The following is a 22140-nucleotide window of genomic DNA, read 5'->3' on the forward strand; positions in this document are numbered from 1 at the left end:
AAAACATTTTTAGTCTCTCAATGACATATTAATACCCAGCTCTTTTATTTGAACTTAGTAGGACTGCAAGATACAAGCAAGAGAGCTAAGGTAAATGAGCAATATTATTATTTTTTTATTGTAGCTCGGGAAAAAAACTGTCAGAGGGCTGTCAGCTGCAGTGACAGTGTTATGTAAAAGTAGACCAAAAATCCTATGTCTGGGTGTACCATCAACCTAAAATTATCAATCAGCAACTGAAAAATAAATATCAACTTAAAGGCCCTCTGAGTTGTTATTACTATCCCTTAAAAGTGATGAAAATTTCACACGACTAGCAAATTCCAATGTGATTTCAGCACAAAAAGTGGAGTCAACCATTGAGCTGCCGTTACGTACGTGGCTGCAGGAAATGATTCCAAACACGCATGGCTAAATACAACCAATAAAACCTGAACTGATAAGAGAGGAAGAGCACGTGAAATGGAGGGCAGCAGGAAAGATTTTACTTCAACCTGCCCTACTGTGTTGTGCTCCACTTTTGCAACTTAACAACGGCAAGTATTTTCACCTTTTTCCAACCTCTTTCTCGCGGTCATTATTTTCAAAATCACACTCCGGCAGCAGTTTACCACCAGGTGGGATCTGAACTGCACATTTTGGCGGATTTACACATTTTGGGGGTCGATCTGAGAGCATATACACACACACACACACACACACACACACACACACACACACACACTCATACACACACAGAGCAGGAACAGACATAAAAGATTGGTGAAAATATTTTGTTCAGATATGGCATAGTATTTTCCTGTACATGAGGTTGTGTTTTGTAAACGCATTTCTTTATCTAAAGTGTTTGTTTTTTAAAGGGCATTTTACCTTAGTTCAGTTCAGTCCAGTGAAACCATCGTGTTTCAAACTTCCTTTGAACGATGCTCACGGTTCACTGTTATTATTGCACTTTTACAAACAGGGCTGGGATGGCTTTGAAGGTCATCCTCCACAGTCGTCTTTCCCTCTGAAGTAAAAGGAAAGAGAAAGAGGAGAAGCCTCTCCTATCTCCGCTCACTCGGCGACTCTTGTCCTCCAGATGGCGGCGGCTCGGTGGAGCCAGTTCCTCTCTTCCTCAGGGAGGTGGGATGGAGGGCTCGGTTACAGCCAGCTCCTGAGCCAGGTCATTGAAGCGAGCGATGTAGTCCACACTGCTCTCGCTCATCATACACGCAAGCTGAGAGTCCATCTGCAACACAACCAAAGAGCTTTTTATGTGACAACAGCCAGAACAGCAGCAAAGACAACTGAAACAAAGATAACACTTTCTTCCTCAGGAACAGTTTGATATTTTGGGAAGTATACTAGATAAGAGGACTCATACTCTCATATACGACCATTAAGTATAAGGCTACAGCTCAGCTTAGCTTATAGACAGGGGGAAACAGCTGACTCATTCTGTCCATCTCCCAGCCAGGTCTGGACGTAAACACGGGGATTTATAAAATTGGAACTGACAGTTCTACAATTCAGTTCTTAAGAACGTTAAACAAAGACGTAACATGTTCATTACAAGGCTTTAGAGGTGTCCGTGGATAGACTTTAGCCAGGCTAATCATTTCCCCCTATTCTGAATGTCTGCACTAAGCTAACCAGGTGATTCTGCACGTTTAACATCTCGGTAATTTTGGCAATTTTAAGACCACCCACAATGACAATTTAAAAACAAGAAAAGCACTCAAATAGCAGAGTACTTTGCCAAGGCTGCTCAGTCATGTGATTTCCAACAGATGAGTCCTGATAATTCCGCAGCGGTCGATTTGTAGTAGGATCACAATCGTGATGGTCAGCAGGCAGCTGATGTGGCGATCATTTGTTGTCATAGTTACAGTGACACCGTGCCGCTATCTCGCAATGATACAGAAATTTTTTAACAAATCTGTGGATCCAGACTATACGCTGAATCACTGCCAAAATCTAATCAGGTGGTTCTTGTGTTATTTGTGACGTTCCCATAATATTTCATCCAAATCTGTGATTACTGTTTATGAGTAATGTTACAAACAAACATATGCCGATCGTCACATAACTCCTTCGCATTCCTTGACGGAGTAAAAACTGGATAAAACCTGTAAATCCGCAGATGACAGTGCAAGATTTATTTTAACTTTCATATCTAAATGGCAAAGGATCTGACTCACTTCTGCCACATCATGAAGGCCACGGGATTGAAAGGAATCATGAGAATTGCAGTCCAGGAGGCTTGGACCGAGCAAAGCTGTGCCACTGGAGGGGCCAGAGGGGGTTAGGGTGGTCCGCCTGCCCTTATCAGGAGACACCATGCTGGCTGGAAGGGGAAAAAAAAAAACAGACAGTGAATAGAAGGGACAGCACAGTGCCATTATGAGCCATCACTGCAAGAGGATGTCTCAAGGTGTATCAGTATATTTGTGTATTATTAATAGAATGAATTTGAAGATACACGGACTACCATGTATGAGTTTTCTATTAATAATGCCCTTTATTTGAATGTATTCAAAGCTGCTGTGCACTGTTCTACAGTCACATTGATTTTCAAACAGCACAGGTAGAAATAGGCCAGTCAGCATTCAGGATTAAAGGTTTTATTATTGTGCAAAGCAATCGTATCAATAAGCTCTGAGGCATTTTTTTAAATTACTCTGTGATTTAGTCCTAACGTTTAATTTCTAGCATCAACGTTGGAAACTGAGTGACCAGTAGATTTAACTAAAGCTACAATGAATAATGAACAGATGAAAAAAACAAAACAGACAAGCACTTACAAAGGAGGCATCCTAACGTGGAGTCAGATGAGTCGCTGGGGTACCACTGGGGGTCGTGGCTGGGCGATGGAATCCATCCTCTGGACGGGCTGACTGACGGAGACGAGGTCAACAGTTTAGAGCCGTCACTGTTGCCTAGCTTGGCTGGAGAGAGAGCAGCCTCCTCACCTGCAGCAGAGCAAGGAAACAGAAATTAGACAGCATACACAATGTTCAATACGCCTCTGAGGTTTCGTTGGTCGCATCTCAGCATCTTTTCTTTTCTCTTTCAAACCTCTCATAAGACCACAAAACCAAACTCGGTCACTGGGGATTAGAAAACTTCTCTTAGCTGTTGTCATTTTTAATTTCAGTAAACAATCTCTGCTGCAGACGTATAATTTCACTACAGTGAAAGATGCCCATCTCCTGTTTCGTTAGTCAAGTTTTCCTTTAAGCAATTTGGCAGCTTCACAGAAATAAATTTTGTACTTCACATTAAATTCCTGCATGCGGGAGTGAAAAATACACATACCATAGTGGGTAGAGTTGATGGCAAGCTCTATAATGGAGTCACTAATGTGTGTTTGAGGTTCTCCAGGGGCAAGAGCCTCTTCAGGGGGACCTGGGAGAGAGATGTCCAGGAGCGAGACGACGCTGGGTGGAGAGAGGAGTGAGTCTCCACCACCAGTCACTCCAGGAGACGGAGGAGGCAGACCGTTCTGTGGAAAGATCAACTTGAGTCAATACAATACAAACAACTTTAGTTATCCCATAAGGGGCAATTTGTTTGGAAGAGTGGGTGTAAAACAATAAGTTGCAGACAAATATACAATACAAAAAAGGATAGTGAATACACAAGGAGCTGCATGTAAGATAAATAAAAAGTTAACAATCAACCCTCTGAACCCCAAGTAGTTTAGGGGCGTTTTTGCTCCCGTCATACTTTGACTCACTGTGGGCTCATTTTTGACTGTAATATAAAGTCACGCAGCTCTATGGAAACAGTGCAACCATGGCTAGAAGTAGACAGAATTTAGAAATCTCTTATGTGCAGTAAGACAAAGTTATAATGCCATAAATCATTTAAAAAATTAGATAAAGAACAAATATACTAAAAACCTGGACACATGTAAAATTTTCCAAGTACCGATACTGGATGCAATGGTGGCTCTTCACAATATAGATATTTTACTACTCACATTTTTAATTTGTCTTGATATTCGCCTTCTATTATCTCTGTAAACACAGCCTGTAGTCCAGCTGAAAAGTCTCTACATTTTTGTCACGTGGCTGTTGTTCACAACTGTCTTGGTTTTTTACTTGTGCCAAGGGAAGCTGAAGTTTTTTACAGAATCTGGTAACTGTAAACAATTTCTTTTTTTTTAAAAAAAAAAATCAGGAGCATCACTGACATAATTTTAACAGTACTACATTATAATAGTTCATCTTGCTGAGTTTTCTACCTCTGCTAACAGTTTCGCACCTTTTCTCAAACTCCACATATCATCTGGTGTAGATATTTTGGCATGCAAAAAAAATAATAAACAAACAAAAAAAAAAAACCTATAAAACCCAGGCTTTAGTATAATAAATACAGGAATAAATAAACAGTTGATGGAGAGTTTTAATGAAAGTGTCAAGGTTTGCAGTATTACCTTACTCTGAGTGGCCTCTAAAGACATTGCCCACTGTTAAAGTAGATATGCACAACAATATTTAGCATGTGTGTGTGTGTGTGTGTGTGTGTGTGTGTGTGTGCGCGCGCTTCTGACCTCTGGGGCATTTTCCTGGATGAGTTGGGGGTCTGGTTCAGCATCAACAGTGGGTGTGGTGGTGAGCAGAGTGCTGTTATCAACAGTGGGAGAATCTAGCTCCCGGCAGGGACTGCCAGGGATGATGCCTGCAGACTTGGCTGCCAGGTCAATGGCACCTGAAAGAGTATTAGCAGTTTAGGAACACATGGGATTTGTAACACGTGTGTATGCAGACACTTGATGCGCATCAACAGTAAATGAGACTAGAATTACCAAAAAACAAACTTCTTCAACTGAAATGAACATACATAATATGACAAAATATTAAAGAACAACTATGTATGCTGTTTTTGTTTATCATAACTGGAGGATAAGAAAAAATGTTAAAATAATATTCAAACTGAAAGGTTTACCATTATTTACTCAGTACGTAGAATTTAACAGCATTCTAAGGAAACAGACAACTATATTAGAATAGAAGACAGTCCATACTGGAGAGCTGGCTGGTCACTGCAGAGCTGGACGCTGCAGAGGAAGTTTTGGACAGAAGAGGGCGGGAGGAAGGAGCAAGTCGCGTGTGGATTGGCCGGAAAGATCCAGTTCCTGGGGGAAAAAACAGGAAGAGAAAGAGTGAGCAATTAACAGCGTTCTTGTTGAGAAAAAGAAATCATGTTTATTAAAGCTAACACTTAAATAAGTCCATTCAAGGGCCTACTGTTAAGAACCAAAGTTTAACAGAATACTGTTCACTAAATGGTTACACCCTCATGTGATAACATGTTGTACTGATTGATTATGATGTCTGAAGCGTACCTGTGGCAGAGGAATTGGAGAGGATGGAAAAGGAGCAGACATGCTGAGGAGTGTCTCCTGTAGTTCTGGGCAGCAGTGTTCGCTGTTAACAAGACAGAAGCAACTGAACTAAATGCACAGTTAAATCAAAACAGTCTTTTAACCATCTGAACAAAGCAATCGAGATGGTGCTCACTTTAATACGAACAGTGGATAAAGTAAAACAACCTGGTGTTCTTCTCTTACCTGAACTACAAGTGGCTTCCGAAGTTGTCTGTTGCGAGGTTTTCTCTGTCTAGAAAGGAAAAGATCGGACTGCATCTGTCAGGAAAAAATTAATATTAACATTGGCGCATAGCTATGTGAATGATGCATCAGTTTGGTGTAAAAACAAAGCGTTGTTCTGTCTTACACTGATAGAGTCAAGCTGCTGTCTGAAGGCAAGCTCAGCCTCCTTGTTGGGGGAAAACATTCTGTTGTGACGTGAGCTGTTGGGGGGCAGTGTGGTGGGAACTGCGAACACTCCACCTTCTGACTCGCAGCCCGCAGTCGAGCCCAGCAGAGAGCGTGGAAGGTTGCGCCCACCTAAGGAGTGAAAGAACAGGTAAGATGCCATGTGAGGAGGGCAGATATTTGAACTGAGCTGAATAATTTTTAAGGCCATTGAACCACAGTTCAACGCCTACACTACACACAAATTATTTAAACAATCACCTATATAGCAGGAAAAATTGTAAGTACATCATTACTTCCCAGTCAAACAAATAAACGACTACAGCACCATCAGTATAAATAGTACTTAAATCCCAATCAAATCCACATCAGTAAAATCAAAGTTGTTATATGGGATGTAATTTATGATTCATTATATATGTGTCCTAACAGTCTGTGGCAATTGAAAGATTTAAAATTTAGTTAAATCCAAACTTAATTTTGTCGGTCTCTACAGTGAATATGACAGCACATTGCGTGACAGTAGTAGCAGCCTCAGAAAATGCAAAAGAAAGCCACAAATACCTGAGGCTCCAGCATTTGGCAGGTGTAACCTGGCCACTCGGACAGAAGCCTGCTGCCGCCCACAGCTAGGGCTGCGAACACCTGCTACAGGACCCTTTCCTGGAGGTGTGACTGCCTGGTTTTGCTCCTCTTGATTGGTCTTAAGAGGTGATGTGGCTGTGGAGCAGAGCTCTGGAGCCTGATGGGGAAGACACAAGACAGCTTTCACTCTTTATGTACATTTCTAAATAACGCTCTCACTACTGGTTAAAAAGAAGCATGGAGGGCACAGTTCACAGCCAGTTCCTATAATGGAAATCAGCATGTTTTGAACCAATCTAAACCTGATCTTTCTAAGGAGGACTTCATGTGGATGAGTGCACTAAAAAATGGAATTTGGTGAACACAGGAACATAAACCCTTAATATTGCTGTCACACTATATCGACTTATTAAAGACCCTATTCGCACATTAAACTGATTTGTAATAAAACTGCACAAAAACATCCCGACAGACATTTTGTTTTGAAAGTTAAAATGAGTATCTGACAACAAGACTGGGAATAAAAAAAAGTTAATTCTTACCAAAGGTTTAGGATTGACCTCAGTTGCAACCAGCTTGAGCAGGCAGCGCAAAACTCGGTTCGTCCTGTTGGACTTGGGCTGTACCAAGGCTTGTCCATTTTCTTGGTTGCTGGGAGAAACTGCAGCTGGAAGCCACTCATATTCCAGCTGCAGCTTTCCTGGCTTCCCAAACATTAGGTAGAGCTCAGCCAGGGTGACATTCTCAGCGTCCCGAGCACTCCAGCCCTCCTCTCTGATCTGCTCAACAGTCCGTTCTTTGGCTGCTGGTGCCGAGCCTTGCAACACAACGTCCTCTGAGCCAGTCACTAGTTTGGCTGTAGGAGCCTGGTTCACCTCTGGGGAAGAGGTGCTGGTATTTTGCTCTTCTTGGCACTGCTCCGATGAGCTCTCGACAACACCACACAACTTGTCCGTGCTTTTGGTCACTGCGAAGCCACCAGTGACCTCCTCAACAGAGCAGGTCTTACCTGCCTCAAAAGATACTGTCCCATTTCCCTCATCTCTGAGCGCTACAGTCTGCTGAGATGAAAGAGTCACAGAAAGAGAAGAGAGAGGTCTCTTCTCCTCTACCTTTGTAGAACTATCTGGGGATGGTTCAAGGTTAGGGGTTTCAGTCCGACGAGTGTCACCCGAGACAGTCGCTGAAGCACCAGCAACAGCAGTAATTCCCCGTCCAGATTTGCTGCCAGTTCGAGGTGGTGGAGCTGTGTGGATGCCTAGGATCTGAGCAGCAGGCAGTTCCTTGGCATTAGGCCGGTTCTTGCCACTCTCTAACCAGTGTACAGTGCAGGAGGCCTTGGAGTGAACTACACGTGCCACACCAGGCAGCGTGGTCAAGGTGCTGCTCTCAGCTGGAAAAAGAAAGAGCTCCTCTTGCCGTGTTTTGCTGGGAGAGGCTGTGCTGCACTGGCTGCCCTCGAGCGCCTCCCTCTCCATGAGACTCTTAAGCTGAAGCATCACTGTTAAGAACTAGAACACAACTGACAGAAACAGATACATCCCTCAAAAATGCATCTGAAGTGTATACAGCTGCTGTAATCCACACACCAAAGAGGGAAAAAAAATTGTACTGTGAAACATGCCAATATTTCTAAGAGGCAGGATAACATATGCTGTTACCAGCCAAGCTTTCAAACAAACAATGTGTTTTCAAGGATACAATCCGCTGGTCGTGGTATGCCCACTTCTGTTTCAGATATTCAATGAGGCTGGAGACTTTCCTGTGGAGCTCCACCACCATCCTGTGTTAGAAAAGACAAAAAAAGTTTACTGATAACTGTTGATTCACAAGCGACAGAACACTAATGGTCCTAACACTCCTGGCATAAACAGTGCTTTTAGGTTTCACACTTACTAAATGACTGAGTAAATATATATTTACTAGTGGATCTGAGCATACATACTTAATAGTATTGATAACTATTTTCCAAAGCACAGTTTTCAGTTATATTTGATAAAACACTTGCAAGCAAGCATAATTTCCCAAGTGCTTAGTGATGCTTTAATGCAGAAAATCTTTTAAAAAGTGTTGCATTTGCCACAGAGTATTGCGATACTGCTTTACTGTTGGAAATTTTTAACATTTTAAGAAAACGTGCATTTGTCTGTTCTTACATTACAAAATGTTGAACTGAAAAGCAACCCGAAATGTTAAAATCAGTTACTTCTTGTAGCAGTGTTGCAACTTGAAAACAACAAAAGTGGACAAAATGTTCATGGTTTGTAAGGAAGTGTATGTCTGTGATTCCAAGACATGGGAAGCAGAAGTAATCAGCAGCCCTTGGAGATTAGACTGCAATGCCTGACCTGAGGCGAGGGTTGTGCGCTAGACTCTGAACGCGGGCCCAGGAGTGGTTGCTGCGTGGCTGGAGCTCCATTGCCACCTTCAGGGGTAGACGCACTGGTTTCTGGTCCTCTTCGTCACTCGCTCCTGCAGGAACATGAAGATACACCATTACTGAATGGGAGCTGCCAACAAAGCTCTCTTCAGACACAAGGTCATGTGTTTTTGAAGAGCAAGAGCAGACGGCCAGTCAGAGGAGTTTTGTGACAGTATTCAGTGAAAGGCCACAAAAGCACTACATGAACAGAACAGTGGAGTTGTCAGTACATTTGCTATTAAGTTTAGAATAGTGTGTCGCACACTTCCATGCTCAATTAACTAGCACACAATGAAAAACAGTCATCAAACTCGATGACACTGGAGAGCAGACAGAACAGGTCAGGATGAGTCCCTTTTCCAAGATGTAGACACAACAATGAGAGCGATGGGACCAATACGTTCTACACTTGACTGAAGCTTTTTTTTTTTTTTTAACTAACTGTGGATGGTACTGAACAGAGGGGTTGATGACAGCTGGTCACAACAGTCATCTCCTGTGTCTTCCTCCTGCTACTCCTCCTCATTCTGATTCCCAGAGTTACCATGGAAACGCCACTAGCCCACACGGTGCCATTGTTTTTGCCAAAAACCCCACCCCCACAAGCCCCATGCCGCAGCATCAATGTGGTTTGTATTTTAAGCAATGATGTTTGTTTACTTTGTCTATGTTGCTTTGTATGTGCTATACGTCAGGTGTCTGCATGCACAGACTCACCGTCTGGATCACAAAGTTTCTTCAGTGCTCGGCACATGGGGGCTTTGATCCGTAGGTTCCTCCCTTTAGAGCGCACAGTGGTGGCCCTGGTCAAACAAACACAGCAATAGTGAAAAACTTTACTATTTTTGAAGGCCAACTTTCCATCAATCAACGAAGTTTCACCATTGCTCTTTTTCTTAAGAGGAAGTAAGCTAATCATTCACATAAATGTAGATTTACAGAATAAGTTGAACACTTGAAATATTTTATAAAACAGCAGCCACGTACTATGTAGAATTATACCATGAAATATTGTGCATATCATATTATACATTAGTACATAATATTTTGAAGAATTACCACTTGTTCAAGCTGCTAATGCACTTTCCTTGTATTTGAAACATGTCATCATGACCTCGGATTAGTTCAGTCTTTCTTAATAAGGGTGATAGCTTATTTGTGTTTCAGCAGATATGATACAGTACATGAAATAAGTACAAACATGCCCTTTTCGTTATTTAAAACAAAAACGGTAAACTATGCTTTTGCGATCAACTTACCCCTGCTGGATGAGCTCGTTCAGCTTTGCCACATTCTTATCATCCATTACTGTCAAACACAAAACACAAATCCAGAGAGCCGTTTGTGACATCGTCTCTGAGGGGCAACAGTCCCACAAGACTGGTCTCATGCAGACTTTAATCACATCCCTTGTGTCCAAAACTAACAGCAGCAAAACGCTCATGTACAAACAGCTTTTAAAAAGACATGCATTGAAACACTTGCACAGCCTTCACTTACATCCTCCAACTTTTTTGCGGAGCTCAGCATAGCAGATAAGACCATACAGCTCTTGAGAAGATTTCTTCAGCACTCGGGAGTACACTGAGAAGGAAAGGAAGCATAAGTCACAACCCTTATGTCACTAGTCACTCAAGAGTCCTGTGTATGCTACAAAAAGATAACACTGAAGGTTATTTGTAGAGGAAAGAGGCTCAAGCTTATCTGGTAAACTACATTAACATGTGTTTTGGCAAAGAATCTCCCCGTATAATAAATGTTACATAAACATTTGTGATCTATTTGATGAAAAAATAGTCCTGGAATACATACTGGTTTTCTTTGTCTTATTTCCAACAGGTTGTTCTACATCACTTGATGGCACTTATGATGCTACTGGACTTCAATAAACATGACTTTTCAGATGTGATGCCAGTAAAGGTCTGACATTATTATTGTGAACAAATGCTCTATGTGGGTCCCTAAATTTCAAAGATTTATTCATTTATACACTCTAAATTTAACTGAGACACTATAAGCTCCACCTGGTTTGGGTGACAAAGATAAAGGGCAGCTTACCATTGGCAAAGTCAATGTGTTTGGAGATCTTGTGCCAGGTGCGGTAGTAGAAGTGGCGGACCTGCTCCTTGTTCTTCACCATGTTGGCTGGCTTGCCTCTTTTCTTGTACTTAATTGCAATGTTGTTCTGGATAGCCTCAAAATCCTTCCCATGCTGGAGGCAACAGCAGTACAGGTGAGTATAAAACATCAAGAGATATACATATGGAAACGTTTTAACTTGGTTTAAGTTGGGTTAGTTAGGTTGCACTCTTTACCTCGTACAGCCCCTCGAAAAAGCTGTTTTTATCCTCTGCGCTCCAAGACTCCCACTGCCGACGGGCTCTCTTCTGGTTACCTGCTTGTTCTTCCTTCTCAGTACACCCTTGGCCCTTGGAGGCCTTTGACAGTCCCCCTGTGGAGCTGGCCAGTGACCCCGACTGTCCCACTGCCCCTTGGGAAGAAGAGCCATTCTCTGCCCCTGTTACACAAAAATGGAAGACACAAATCCATCAGTTATGGAGGATTCAGAGGAAAGGCACAACCTAAATATCAGAGTAAAAACGCAAGGATTGAGCAGAATATTTTGCTTGACCATGCTGGCTGTTTTGCATAGCATGGGAATAAAATACACTGTTGTCCTGCATGTGTGGTTTGGAAGATGTTAAAATACATGCACACAAAGCCACCTACTGCCATTACAGTGCACAATCTGCAGAGCTTCCCTCTCTGTGGTTCAGCTCTGGCAAGGAGGCAGGAAAAGCAATCAGTCCCTATGGCCAGGTCCACAGTACACGGATCCAAAACCAACCCGTGGTGGGCTCCACTGGCCAAGTTTGGGCCAGCACAGAGCACAATGCCAGGAGGCATTAACACAAACACCTAGGCAATTACTGCTGCAGCCCTGCGCTATGTTAAGGAAACAGTATTTCAAGCCTTAATGGGTGTTGATTTACAAAAGCAAATGTGTCCTCAAAAGCACTAACCTAGATGTGTCTCTTCAAAACAGATGCATACCAATATAGCATCATATCAAAATAAGTAGGGCTTTCTTGGTCAAGTGGTCAAAACTTGGGGCAATCTAAATATATTTTATGAAATAATCAGCCACTTTTCCAAAAGCAACACAAGAAATCCACCAGTCATGCCTGTCAGAGCAGAAAGAAGTAAACTGCAAGTGTTTATTTCTGTCTGATTAAACTAATTTATGAAGATATTTTCAAGACCTGAAAAACTGACAAACTGCAGTTGAAAAGCAGTGATAACACCCTGAACCACATCTATAATAATTTTATCTGCACCTGAGGAGAAAAAGAAAAATCTTCAGAAAGAAGACATGTTTCTTATGGGCAGCTTGTCAATAACATGCTCTCAAATGAACAGCGATCTCACTGTAAGTTTAAACCATATAAATATTAATTATCCTGCTACCGAATTGTTTGCCTCTTGTGGGATTTGTGGTTTGGACACCCAGGAGGTGATGCCTCATTTGTACAGATAGACTGACACAAGAAAGCTTTTAAATAGATTATTTGTGATTAGTAATCCACATGGCAATCCTTTGGTGTGTTTAAAAGTCAGCAAAGCCTGCAAGCATTAAGTCATTTCTAGCTTTTGTTCATTGCTTGGACATTCAGTATTACTATGTCAATTCACCAGTGGGATCTCCTGCAGGCTTCAGCAGATACTGTTCACACTGCAAGTGACCACAGCACAGCGCATCAGCAAATTAATTGCGAAAGTAAACCAGCAAGCCACCAGAACTAATAATAAGTGCTCTGGCAAATTAAATTATTAACTGTGGAGAGTCCGCTAGACTATATTAATTCTATTTTAGTGTTTGTTGTGATAAAGTTTAAACACATTTACAATTTTGACAGGTTTAAAAAAATTTGAAATAGTTAACAGGTTGAATAATATATAATTAGACATTCAGATCACTTTAGTAAAAAACAAAAATACAAATATCTTAATGTGGCTTCCTTATGGATATTTAAGTGTTAAACCTGTGATCCATTACTCCTACACCTAGCTGATTTTACTGGCCGTTGTGGCAAGTTTACTAAAAAACTGTGATTGAAAAATAGAAAAGTGGCATCCTAATTGAAATATAAGATCTGGCCTCTCCTCTTTTACTCAGAAGTGCTTCCCAGGATGGTGTTGTAAGTTGGATCAGCCAGAATTGTACAGCCCAGCCAGTGGCCCACAGGGGGATATACAGGAACAAAAACGGCGTCAGTTTAGCCACCACAGATGACAAATTACAAACATGGTGACAAGAAAAACTGAGAGCAGACACCCTGCTAATTCCACCTTCCACACACACTGATCTGGGCTGGTCAATCACGGTACCTTTCGATTTTGCCCCGCCATGTCCATTGATGGTCGAGCCGATTGAATCCTTCCGTATCCGTTTGCTCGGAGGTCGAACGCTGGATCGGAGAAAATGATGCTGGTCGTGACACGGAGGGGCGGGCTCCGCTGAGGTGTGGGTCTGCTGGGTCGAGCCTAGCCCGGTTCGGTTCGGCGGAGACACGGGGGGAACCGGGGCTGAACCGGGGCTGAGACCCGCGGCTGATGGATTAAGAATTTCCACTCCGTCGTCTCCCTTTGTATTGCGCTCCTCGCTCGCCTGCTCTCCGCTCTCCTCCTCGTCGCAACCTTCGGGCTTTCTGGACGGATTCCTCCTCCCATCGACACCGATCCCCTCCCTGGATCCCGGTGTCATGCTGTCAAAGCACATTCACACAAAATTTGTCACATTACGAGCAAAGCGGTGGGCAAAATTAACTTCTAAAGACGACGTTCACTGTCTCTCAACATGGCCGCCGCTGTTTGTTTCAAATCCCCTCTCCAGTCCCGTCAAAACAACACCAAATATATGCATTTAACGTCTTTAGAATAATTATTTCCAACAATTAAAACAGTTCAGCAAGTGGCGACGATGTTTTACCGACTGTCTTTCGCCTCTAACGGCCAATATTAACGGTATAATTTAAACTAAATTCAAATGCGAGCGCTTTTCAGTTTAGCGCCGTGCAGAAACGACAACGAAAACCCCTCGGTGCGTTCGACCTCTAAATAAAGTGTTTATTTCACATATAAATTTACCCATTTTCGTGCTCTTCGGTAGTGGGCGATGTCTTCTTTCTCTTCACCATGGGTCCGACCGGTTATATTGGCAATTATTGATCAAATTGAGCATAATAAAGCCGAGACCGATCTCTTCGCTTTCTGCCCTCTCCTTGCTCCTGCTACGACTGAGCTGAACTCTGCGCAGTTGAACTGTTTTCTATCAGCAACAACATTACTCAATGCTTCTTTGAAACAAGAAATAAAACTAGTAAACCGATGCTAAAATGTGAGATATTTGCTGCAAGCGATAGGGAAATTTTTTGTACAGGAGCTTGTGTCGGTTTAGTCATTTGAATTGGTAGACAGAGTTTTATTAACCTGTGTGCAAGTGGACTTCGCTTGACACTACGTCACCATCGCCTGCAGAAATTATGTCTGCAAACGAAATTATTTCATACACATACTGCAGTTTTAAGGCATTTGCACAACACTTCTACGATCTGTTAGCATTACCATGGCCTCATAAATATTAGTAATAATGCGTCAATACCAGGACCTGGCTTTGTGTGTGCTGTAGACAGGAAGAAAAAAGGGGTATCACTTCAGTAAAACTGTGATAAAATGTATTAACACCACCGAGCCAATATCACTGCATGTTCTCTACTGTTGTCTTCTGATTTATGCATTTCTGAATAATCAGGAGGAGGGCAGTGCAGAGGGATGACAGCAGTAGAAAGCTACACAAAGGAAGATTAATTAGACATGAGTAGCTTGAGTCTGAAAATGACAAGGAATTTCACCTCTTTCTAAATTCCGACACAGCATTTAAATCCCTTATCTCTACCATCTAAAAGCCTCTCATGCAAAATCAATCAGATTTATAATATAATAACTAGTAGCTGTGGGAACCTGAAACTACTAGTTAAGTTGTTCAACGTTAACTTGCGTTCTTTGGGATTTTGAAATAATTGTAATGTTAACAGATATATGTGACTACAATTTAATGCACTCGGTGTCAAAACATTGGTTTAGAGTGACTTGATGATGATCTAGATTCTCGTAGCAGCACATTTAAATCTAACGGTTTTCCACAGAATTACAGTACTAATTCTCCCTTCGATGTTACAGTGCAAGTAGCCCGGTGGTGGTTTTAGTACTCCCACAACGGGTAAGGTGTCATACCCGAAAGTCACTAATCCTTTAGAAGTGTAGTTTTGTAATAGTTTAAGTTATGTTCCGATAGTTGTTCAGTTCTTGTTGTAAGTTGTCATAAAAGAAGACAAGAATCCCCTCCATGCCTACCGTGGCACCTAGCATGACTGCTGTGTCGGCTAGCAAACGTTAACGCTAAGACCAGTCAAACAAGCCATAACGGTACCAAAACTGCTCCGAACATAATGGTTATTATAAGAAGAGTTTCGAATAATTTATTAGGTTGATAACTCTAAAACACTTTTGAAATTACCTGAAGTGGAAGCTTGTTGGTAGCATTCCCAGCCGAATCACGGGCTAGCATTGCTAGCTGACGGCAGACCTCCAGCTTGTTGCTACCGATGACAGTTCCTGCAGATCGAATGTCCACGCGCTTAGACACGCCCACTACAACTCGAAAACAAAGCCTGTGATTGGGTAGAAATCCACGAGGACAGCCGTTGAAATTTGATTGACAGAAAGCTCCGCTAATAGTTAGAGGACGAGGCTCCACAGAGGACCAATTGTGTTTCTCTTCCTGTCATGCCCTTTAAAGTTTTCCGATAAGTACTTTAAAACTTTAAAGTCATCTTGAGTCCTTTATAATCTAGCTTTTTATTTTTAGTAATCTTACGCTATTTCAAAAAAATTGGGATATCCTCAACGAAGGCTGCTGACACTATAAAAAATAAGTTCCGCCCAGAAAATGATTGACATTTTGAAGATCAAATCAACAGGCGGAACTCTGTAGGTGCGCTTGAATTTACAAAGGCGTTTGCTGAGAAATCAACCGGCTCAATGGGATTAGAAATTGATACTTAGGAGAGGGAGCAAAGCAAAAACTACAACTATGTTTGTAACGTGTGGTGGAGAAACAAAGGTAATATGGCAGAAGAGGGGTATGATTCAGCAGTATGTGCTTTTTACTTGAGTTGTTACCGCAGACGCAGCCCATATTGTTTTTGTCCTGGCTGAGCACAGAGATTTAAAACAAGCGCCCCATATGGCGGTAGGTGCTCGGGTGCGATTGTTTGAATGCTCTTGGGCAGACTAGCAGATCGGGGGTTACAGCTTTGTTTCAAAACATGTGTAAAGGATCGCATCTAGATGTAGCATATTATATGGCAAAGACAGCTATAGCATCAGCACTGTTGTACACTATGAAAAGTTGTATCCTCTCAGATTATATAGTCCTGCTTTTGTGTAAAGGGCCTCCGAGTGTAGTGAATCGAGCGCACCCTCTTGGCAGCCGACCAGTCAGCTCTCGGGGAGTCACAGCTGGGTGGACTCAAATTCTTCACTACGGAGTGTGGTTGGGCACGCGCACGCAGGCAGGGGGAACTTGCTGGACGTCCAGTTGGCAAACTGACGAAGTTGTCTTCGGAAACTTGAAGGCTCAAAACAAAACTACTATGACTTCGACGAACATGTTTCAGGGGTTGGATTCGGCCTCAAAACCAAGCTCAAGGTAAAAAAAAAAACAACATAAACACGCCGCGTGGCGTGTTTATCTGTAAAAGAAACGGCCGACAATGCGATATGTTCAGCCGCTTGGTGAGCTAGTATCTCATAATGTAGGTTAACGTTGTCTGACAGAGCGTCTTACTTTATTTTCCTTGCACCAACACTTTTTATGCTAATGTCTTTAAATGTAACACTACCACCAGGCGCTGTTGTAAGTAAGGGAGCTGAAATGCCTTCGTGGTGGTTTAACTTGAGCTACGCTGGTTGGAGTTGTCGTCTGTTAGCAAATTTAAGAGGGGAGATAGCTTTTAAGCTAGCTGACCAGGCGTTGTCTGCTGCGCCTGCGGAAGTGTGAAATGCTCCTCAGGCTGCTCTTCTTTGTATCCGCCAACAACGGCAGTGTGGCCACATTGTTCTAATTACAGAAGGTTCCGTTTTTTAAATCGAAAGCATCAGTTCTTGGGTCAACACTGCTAAATAGTCGAGTACACCCACACAGCGAATTTTGATAACGTAAGAAAGTTTAGCGACAAGCAGCATTTCAGACGTATGGCGCCGTTCCCGGGTCTATAATCAAATAACCTGTCATTTGGCTGCGTTGGCTCAAATTGTCGCCTCCACAGCAATATATTTGTATCCAGTTTACATGTGCAGTTTTCTACATGTCTTCTTTGTGTGTTAAAATATGACCTCGTGTTTCTGACTGACTAATCTGTAATGAAACTGTTTCACCAGAGTCTGCTCTTGGCACAGATTGACAGAACCTCAGATACAGTATGTACAGCTTTGGAAATGGTTATTAGTCCACCTGCTGTTTCTTTACTCCACAACAGGCTTTCAACATTGCTGATCTTATTTTTTTTTTAATCATAATGTATAAATAATTTCATCATTCTCTAACGTGCATAAAATAAGCCATGCAGAATATCAATACATGCAATAAATAATGTTTAAAAACTGTAAAAATTCACCCAAGAGGGCAGCAAACACTATGAGTCAGCATTATTTTGAGCATAACCTGTATATGTAAAGTGGACAGGTAATCCAAGCTTAATCATCACTTAACACCTTTTAAAAGATTATAGTGAGATGACAAGAAGATGACAGCCATCTTGGTGCCTAACGAAGAGGGATACAGCGAACAGACAGACATTACTGAAACGCTTGGAATCAGCAAAACAGCTGTCAATGACAACCTTAAGAAGAAAACACAGTACGGCTCCACCAAGAGCCGCAAAGGAAGAGGCATAAAACAGTGGTCTAAAATATTTCCAAAGCTGTATTTTTACTTTAATGTGGTGACCCAAATATGCGGCCTGTTTTGATTTAGTAAGATGAACTCTAATAGAAACAGTTTAAATCCCAGTCAATCTGTGCCAAGTCACACTTGTATATGTTAACTGATTTAACTGAGATAAGATCCTTTAGAAGCTGTGTTTTTTTTTTTTTTTTTTTTTGTTTTGTCTGCAGAGTGTTGCAGCCTCCTGGGGGTGGCTCCAGTAACGTGTTTGGTGGCTATGAAGATGATTCTGCAGCAATGAGAAGACCCAATAAGATGGCCTCTAAAGTTTTCGCTGCACCAGAAGAGCCCCAGAGTGTACCGAAACGCTCCAATCCTCCAGGTCAGACCAACCTGCCAGGGTTAATGGATATACACAGGCAGACCAATCAAAGCATCTTTCATTTTCCAGGGTGTAAAAACTGTTACTATAATGTGATAATTCCAGGATAAACACTTCATGCCAGCATGTAATCCACCTCCAGATTTTGTGAGGTATCTGGTATAACCAAGTTGAGTTTACTGAGAATTTCTACACACGGACAGGTTGGTCACCCTGACTAACTTATCTGCAATTTTTTCATCTGAATTGGCTACTAATGTAATGTGTCTACTATATGACACTCATACTGTAAGTGTAGAAGGAGCTCAATTTCCGTGTCAAATTTCTTAATCCAATATGTGAAACTAGAGAGGACAGTGTCAAAATGATACTGCCACTGCTGCAAAAGTGAAACATCTTGGTAATACTTTATATAGGTGGGAAGAGTAGTGGAATATTTGGTGAACCTGAAGCTCCAGCTCAACCACGGAGACCTGTGCCCCCAGGAGGACCAACCAGTAACATATTTGGGGCTGCAGAAAGTGCGTCTGTCCAAAGCCCAAGCCGAAGCCACCCAAATAAGCCAAAGGTACTCTTTACACCCAGATTTTAAATTTATTCTCCACTTTGACTATAATGTAACTTGCATTTTAAATTAGTTATTTATTTTTAATTATGATCTTAAACACACCAGCTAATGAGCTTTTAAAGGACTAGTTGACCCTAAATTAGGAGTGCATTTATGTACTCACTACTGTACAGGAATGTAAAACATTTGAATATTTTGGAAATGGTTTGCAGCTGCACATTATGTTGCTTGTATTCAGTTGCATATGTCTCTTTGTTGGTAGACAAAGGGAAATGTACCAATATTTGTGATAAAACTGATGATGTGGTATTAACCCAGACTTCTAAGATGACATGAAAGACGTTACCATCCTGTGTCAAATGTCCTGCTTGCTTTTTCTGACTTGCTTTGAATATACGATTTGAATAGTTAAGCTTTGAGTAGAGCTGTGACCTGAGTGAGGCATCTTTAACTTTCATTATTTACAGGACAATCTGAGTGTGGGACCTGAGCCTGAATCACCAGGTGAGTACTTCCCATAAAGACCTACATAAATGTTATTGAATTTGCAAATTTGTAATATTTACTGTCTTACTCTTATGATTATGAAATATCTGTGACCGAGATCCTCACTATTCAGATTTATCAGTCTGGGTCAAGTCAGTCTACATTATACAGTTAATGGAGTTTTCCACTAGGATTAATTCCTAGCAAATACATCTTAAATACCAAAGATTGTCTTAAGTTAGTACAGAATGCAGCACCCATTCATTATCTATGCCAGTGCTATCCTGTAAAAAATTGTCAGGGCTGGAACCTATTGCAGCTGGCTTTGAGCACGTGGCAGGGTTAAGGAAGGTCCATATAGCAGAAATGTCTATCACGATGAAATGTTTTATTTCAAGCGATGTTGATAATTATTAGTACACTTTTATTAAAAAGAAAAAAAAATAAAGCCCAGATAAAGTACACCCTGTACAGTTTGTCAGGGCTAACACAAAGAGACAGACTCCAATGTATGCTTACATCCAAACCCCGTTTAAAATTACCAGCTAACCTACAGTACATGTTGTTAGACTGTGGTAGGAAAACCCAGTGAAATGTAAATGCAACAACTGCGTGGTATAATCTCATTTGTAATGAAGCCAGGAGGACCCTTCGTCTATCATAAGTGACTGAAAGAAACACAGCCACTGTAGGCGATCCATGTTGTAGTGTTTAGTGCACTTCACAGATTTATAATTTTATTTATGGTGTCAAGAGCAGTTTTTTTCTGCTGGGGAGAACCGGTGCCTTTTGCTTGGGCTTTGGGTTTTGTAAGTTTACCGACCCCTTTACATGCACAAAAAAGCTCTATTACACTACAGGAAAGAAAACACCCTAAAAGCATAATATGGGTTGTTATAGTGCTGAAGAGTAATTTTCGACTGTAATGAGTGGAGCGGGACCAGTTAAGCGCTAGTTTCTAGTGTTTAAGTGGCTTCTGTAAATATGGGATGCATCCATTAGCTCTGTGTTCTCCCTCTTATTAATTCTTTCATTCTAAATGTGACTTTTAAATATGTAATTTCCATTATGTATTACACAGTGTAAGTGGGTTATTGATTTTTTTTTAAGCTATTCTGCTTTGGCCTTTCTCTAAAACTTTTTTTCCCCCCCGTCTAAAGCACCTGAACCCAAAGTCAGCCTGCCTGAGGTCAAGGAAGAACCTGCCCCTCCAGCTCCTGCACCAGCCAAGGAGGAGCCTGCTCCTGTGTCAGCCCCTCCAGCCCCTGCAGCCCCTGCAGCACCTGCAGCACCTGAGCCCACCTCCACCTCGACTCCTGACGATGCTTTGCTGAAGAACCATGAGCCTCGCCTTGGACCCAAGCCTCGCTCTCACAACAGGGTCCTCAACCCCCCTGGAGGAAAGTCTAGTGTGGTATTCTACTGATCAGCTGAGCACACTCCCAGTTTGTGTCCATACACTCCTTGTCTGCTCTTCTGTTAGTCTTCTCTCATTCCTACTCCCCTCTCCTGATGGTTATGCCACCTGTACGTCTGAACACAGACCAGAATTTTTTTTGTTGTTGACACCAGATTCCTGGTCTTGATATTTTGTCCTCAGCTTCTTGCACTTTCAGCTCTGTGTCTGAATCTCAGCTCCTTATCATTATGTTCTTCTTCACCGAAACTTGCAATCATGCAATCACCAATAAGGCAATCAACCGACTAGCTATTACCCAATCACTTTAACTGTAACACTGTTCAATCTCTGTTTTGCGGTTACTTTTTCCACTGTTGGTGTTTTTAAACGTGTAAATGTAGGTTGGTTGAAGGCACAATTTTCTGATTGTGAAAACATTTTTGCATCTCAAGAATGGTTTATAAGATGGAACATGCACAACTTTTAGCTTTGAACAGACCTAAATTGTCTTGATTTGGTGTAGCTAAAATCTATGCATTAAAAAATCAATGCAGACGTGCAGAAATTTCAGGTTGCTTATTTTTAAGCCTTAATGTGTAGGTGTTCAGTCAGGAGGGATGAATAGATCTCACGATGTAAAATGTTTCAGGGAGTTCCACTAGTACTACCTTTTTTTTGTGCTGCCAGATCCTTCTTGGACAACTTTTGTAAAAATATCAAATATTGCGTCAATGCATAATCAGAAGCCTTATTTCCGCTTAGCATTTTTCATCTTTCTCGCCTTCTCTTTAATTATTCCCAAAGCAGTATGTGGAGAACGTTAGTGATCTGCTGTCGGAGCGCAACCTCTGATAATGAACAGATGCCAAAAATTGACTAGAACTAAAACAAAGATGCGTGCTGTGGTTTACTCCCAAAACTTTCTGCTTCCTTAAAGAAATTCCATTTTGATTTTGTGCGAATGTATTGTGCAGGTACTTTTCTGCTTTGTCCTCATTGCTTGCTTGCTTTATCCGAGAACATGCCTTTTTCTTTTGCTTGGGGTAGGCCTCTGTTTATGTTTTAAATTAAAACGGCTGAAGACAAGTGAACTCTGGACAAGCATGTGGCCTATCTGAGTCCAGGTGGGCTCATCGATAATCACCTTTTCACCCACGTCATGACGCACATTCGTGGTATTCTGGCGCCGGCCTGTCCCCTCTGTGTTGATGTGCCTGGCAGGCAATGAGCGCAGCAGAAGGAAGAAATCCTGTGTATTGCAATAAAACTGTTGTTTTGCATTTCGAGTTTGTTTATTGTGTTTATGTCCCATAAACATTGAAACAATAGTCATTTTTCAGATTCAGTAATGACTCATTAAAACTGCTGTAGGGAGAGAAACACAAGTGGTGAGTTCACTTTTTAAAGAGCAAAATCCCATGCACATGTTGTTAAATGTTTGTCTGGTTTAGTGTTAGTGTGACACACTATCCAGGTCTTGTCTGCTCCAGATTTGTAGGTAATTCTCGAATCTTGGACACTGGT

At 41.8% G+C, this 22140-nt stretch overlaps 2 protein-coding genes across 3 annotated transcripts; one reads left to right on the forward strand and one right to left on the reverse strand.

The window, feature by feature from the left end:
• Positions 1-757: 757 nt before the first annotated feature.
• On the reverse strand, positions 758-15466 carry cramp1 (cramped chromatin regulator homolog 1). 2 transcript variants are annotated; one of them, XM_023265365.3, is made up of 20 exons: positions 15352-15466; positions 13164-13540; positions 11090-11292; positions 10833-10986; positions 10275-10358; positions 10034-10082; positions 9492-9577; positions 8701-8824; positions 8054-8135; positions 6895-7842; positions 6332-6509; positions 5727-5899; positions 5561-5635; positions 5336-5417; positions 5015-5125; positions 4541-4698; positions 3301-3487; positions 2787-2954; positions 2184-2329; positions 758-1231 (listed from the first exon to the last, which is right to left on the reverse strand). In XM_023265365.3, exons 1-20 carry the CDS (start codon positions 15375-15377, stop codon positions 1118-1120), a joined length of 3525 nt encoding a protein of 1174 aa, XP_023121133.2. In that variant the 5' UTR covers positions 15378-15466; the 3' UTR covers positions 758-1117. The 2 variants fall into 2 exon arrangements, with proteins under 2 accessions (XP_023121133.2, XP_023121132.2); XM_023265364.3 differs by lacking the exon at positions 15352-15466 and adding an exon at positions 13923-14081.
• An 898-nt stretch (positions 15467-16364) lies between these two features.
• jpt2 (Jupiter microtubule associated homolog 2) lies at positions 16365-21896 on the forward strand. Its single transcript, XM_023265369.3, has 5 exons — positions 16365-16545; positions 18012-18163; positions 18580-18731; positions 19199-19235; positions 20378-21896. The coding sequence occupies exons 1-5, from the start codon at positions 16490-16492 to the stop codon at positions 20641-20643; spliced, it is 663 nt and encodes a 220-aa protein (XP_023121137.1). The 5' UTR covers positions 16365-16489; the 3' UTR covers positions 20644-21896.
• The last annotated feature ends 244 nt before the right edge of the window (positions 21897-22140 follow it).

This window comes from Amphiprion ocellaris, chromosome 19 (genome assembly GCF_022539595.1).
Source record: "Amphiprion ocellaris isolate individual 3 ecotype Okinawa chromosome 19, ASM2253959v1, whole genome shotgun sequence".
NCBI classification, from domain to species: domain Eukaryota; kingdom Metazoa; phylum Chordata; class Actinopteri; family Pomacentridae; genus Amphiprion; species Amphiprion ocellaris.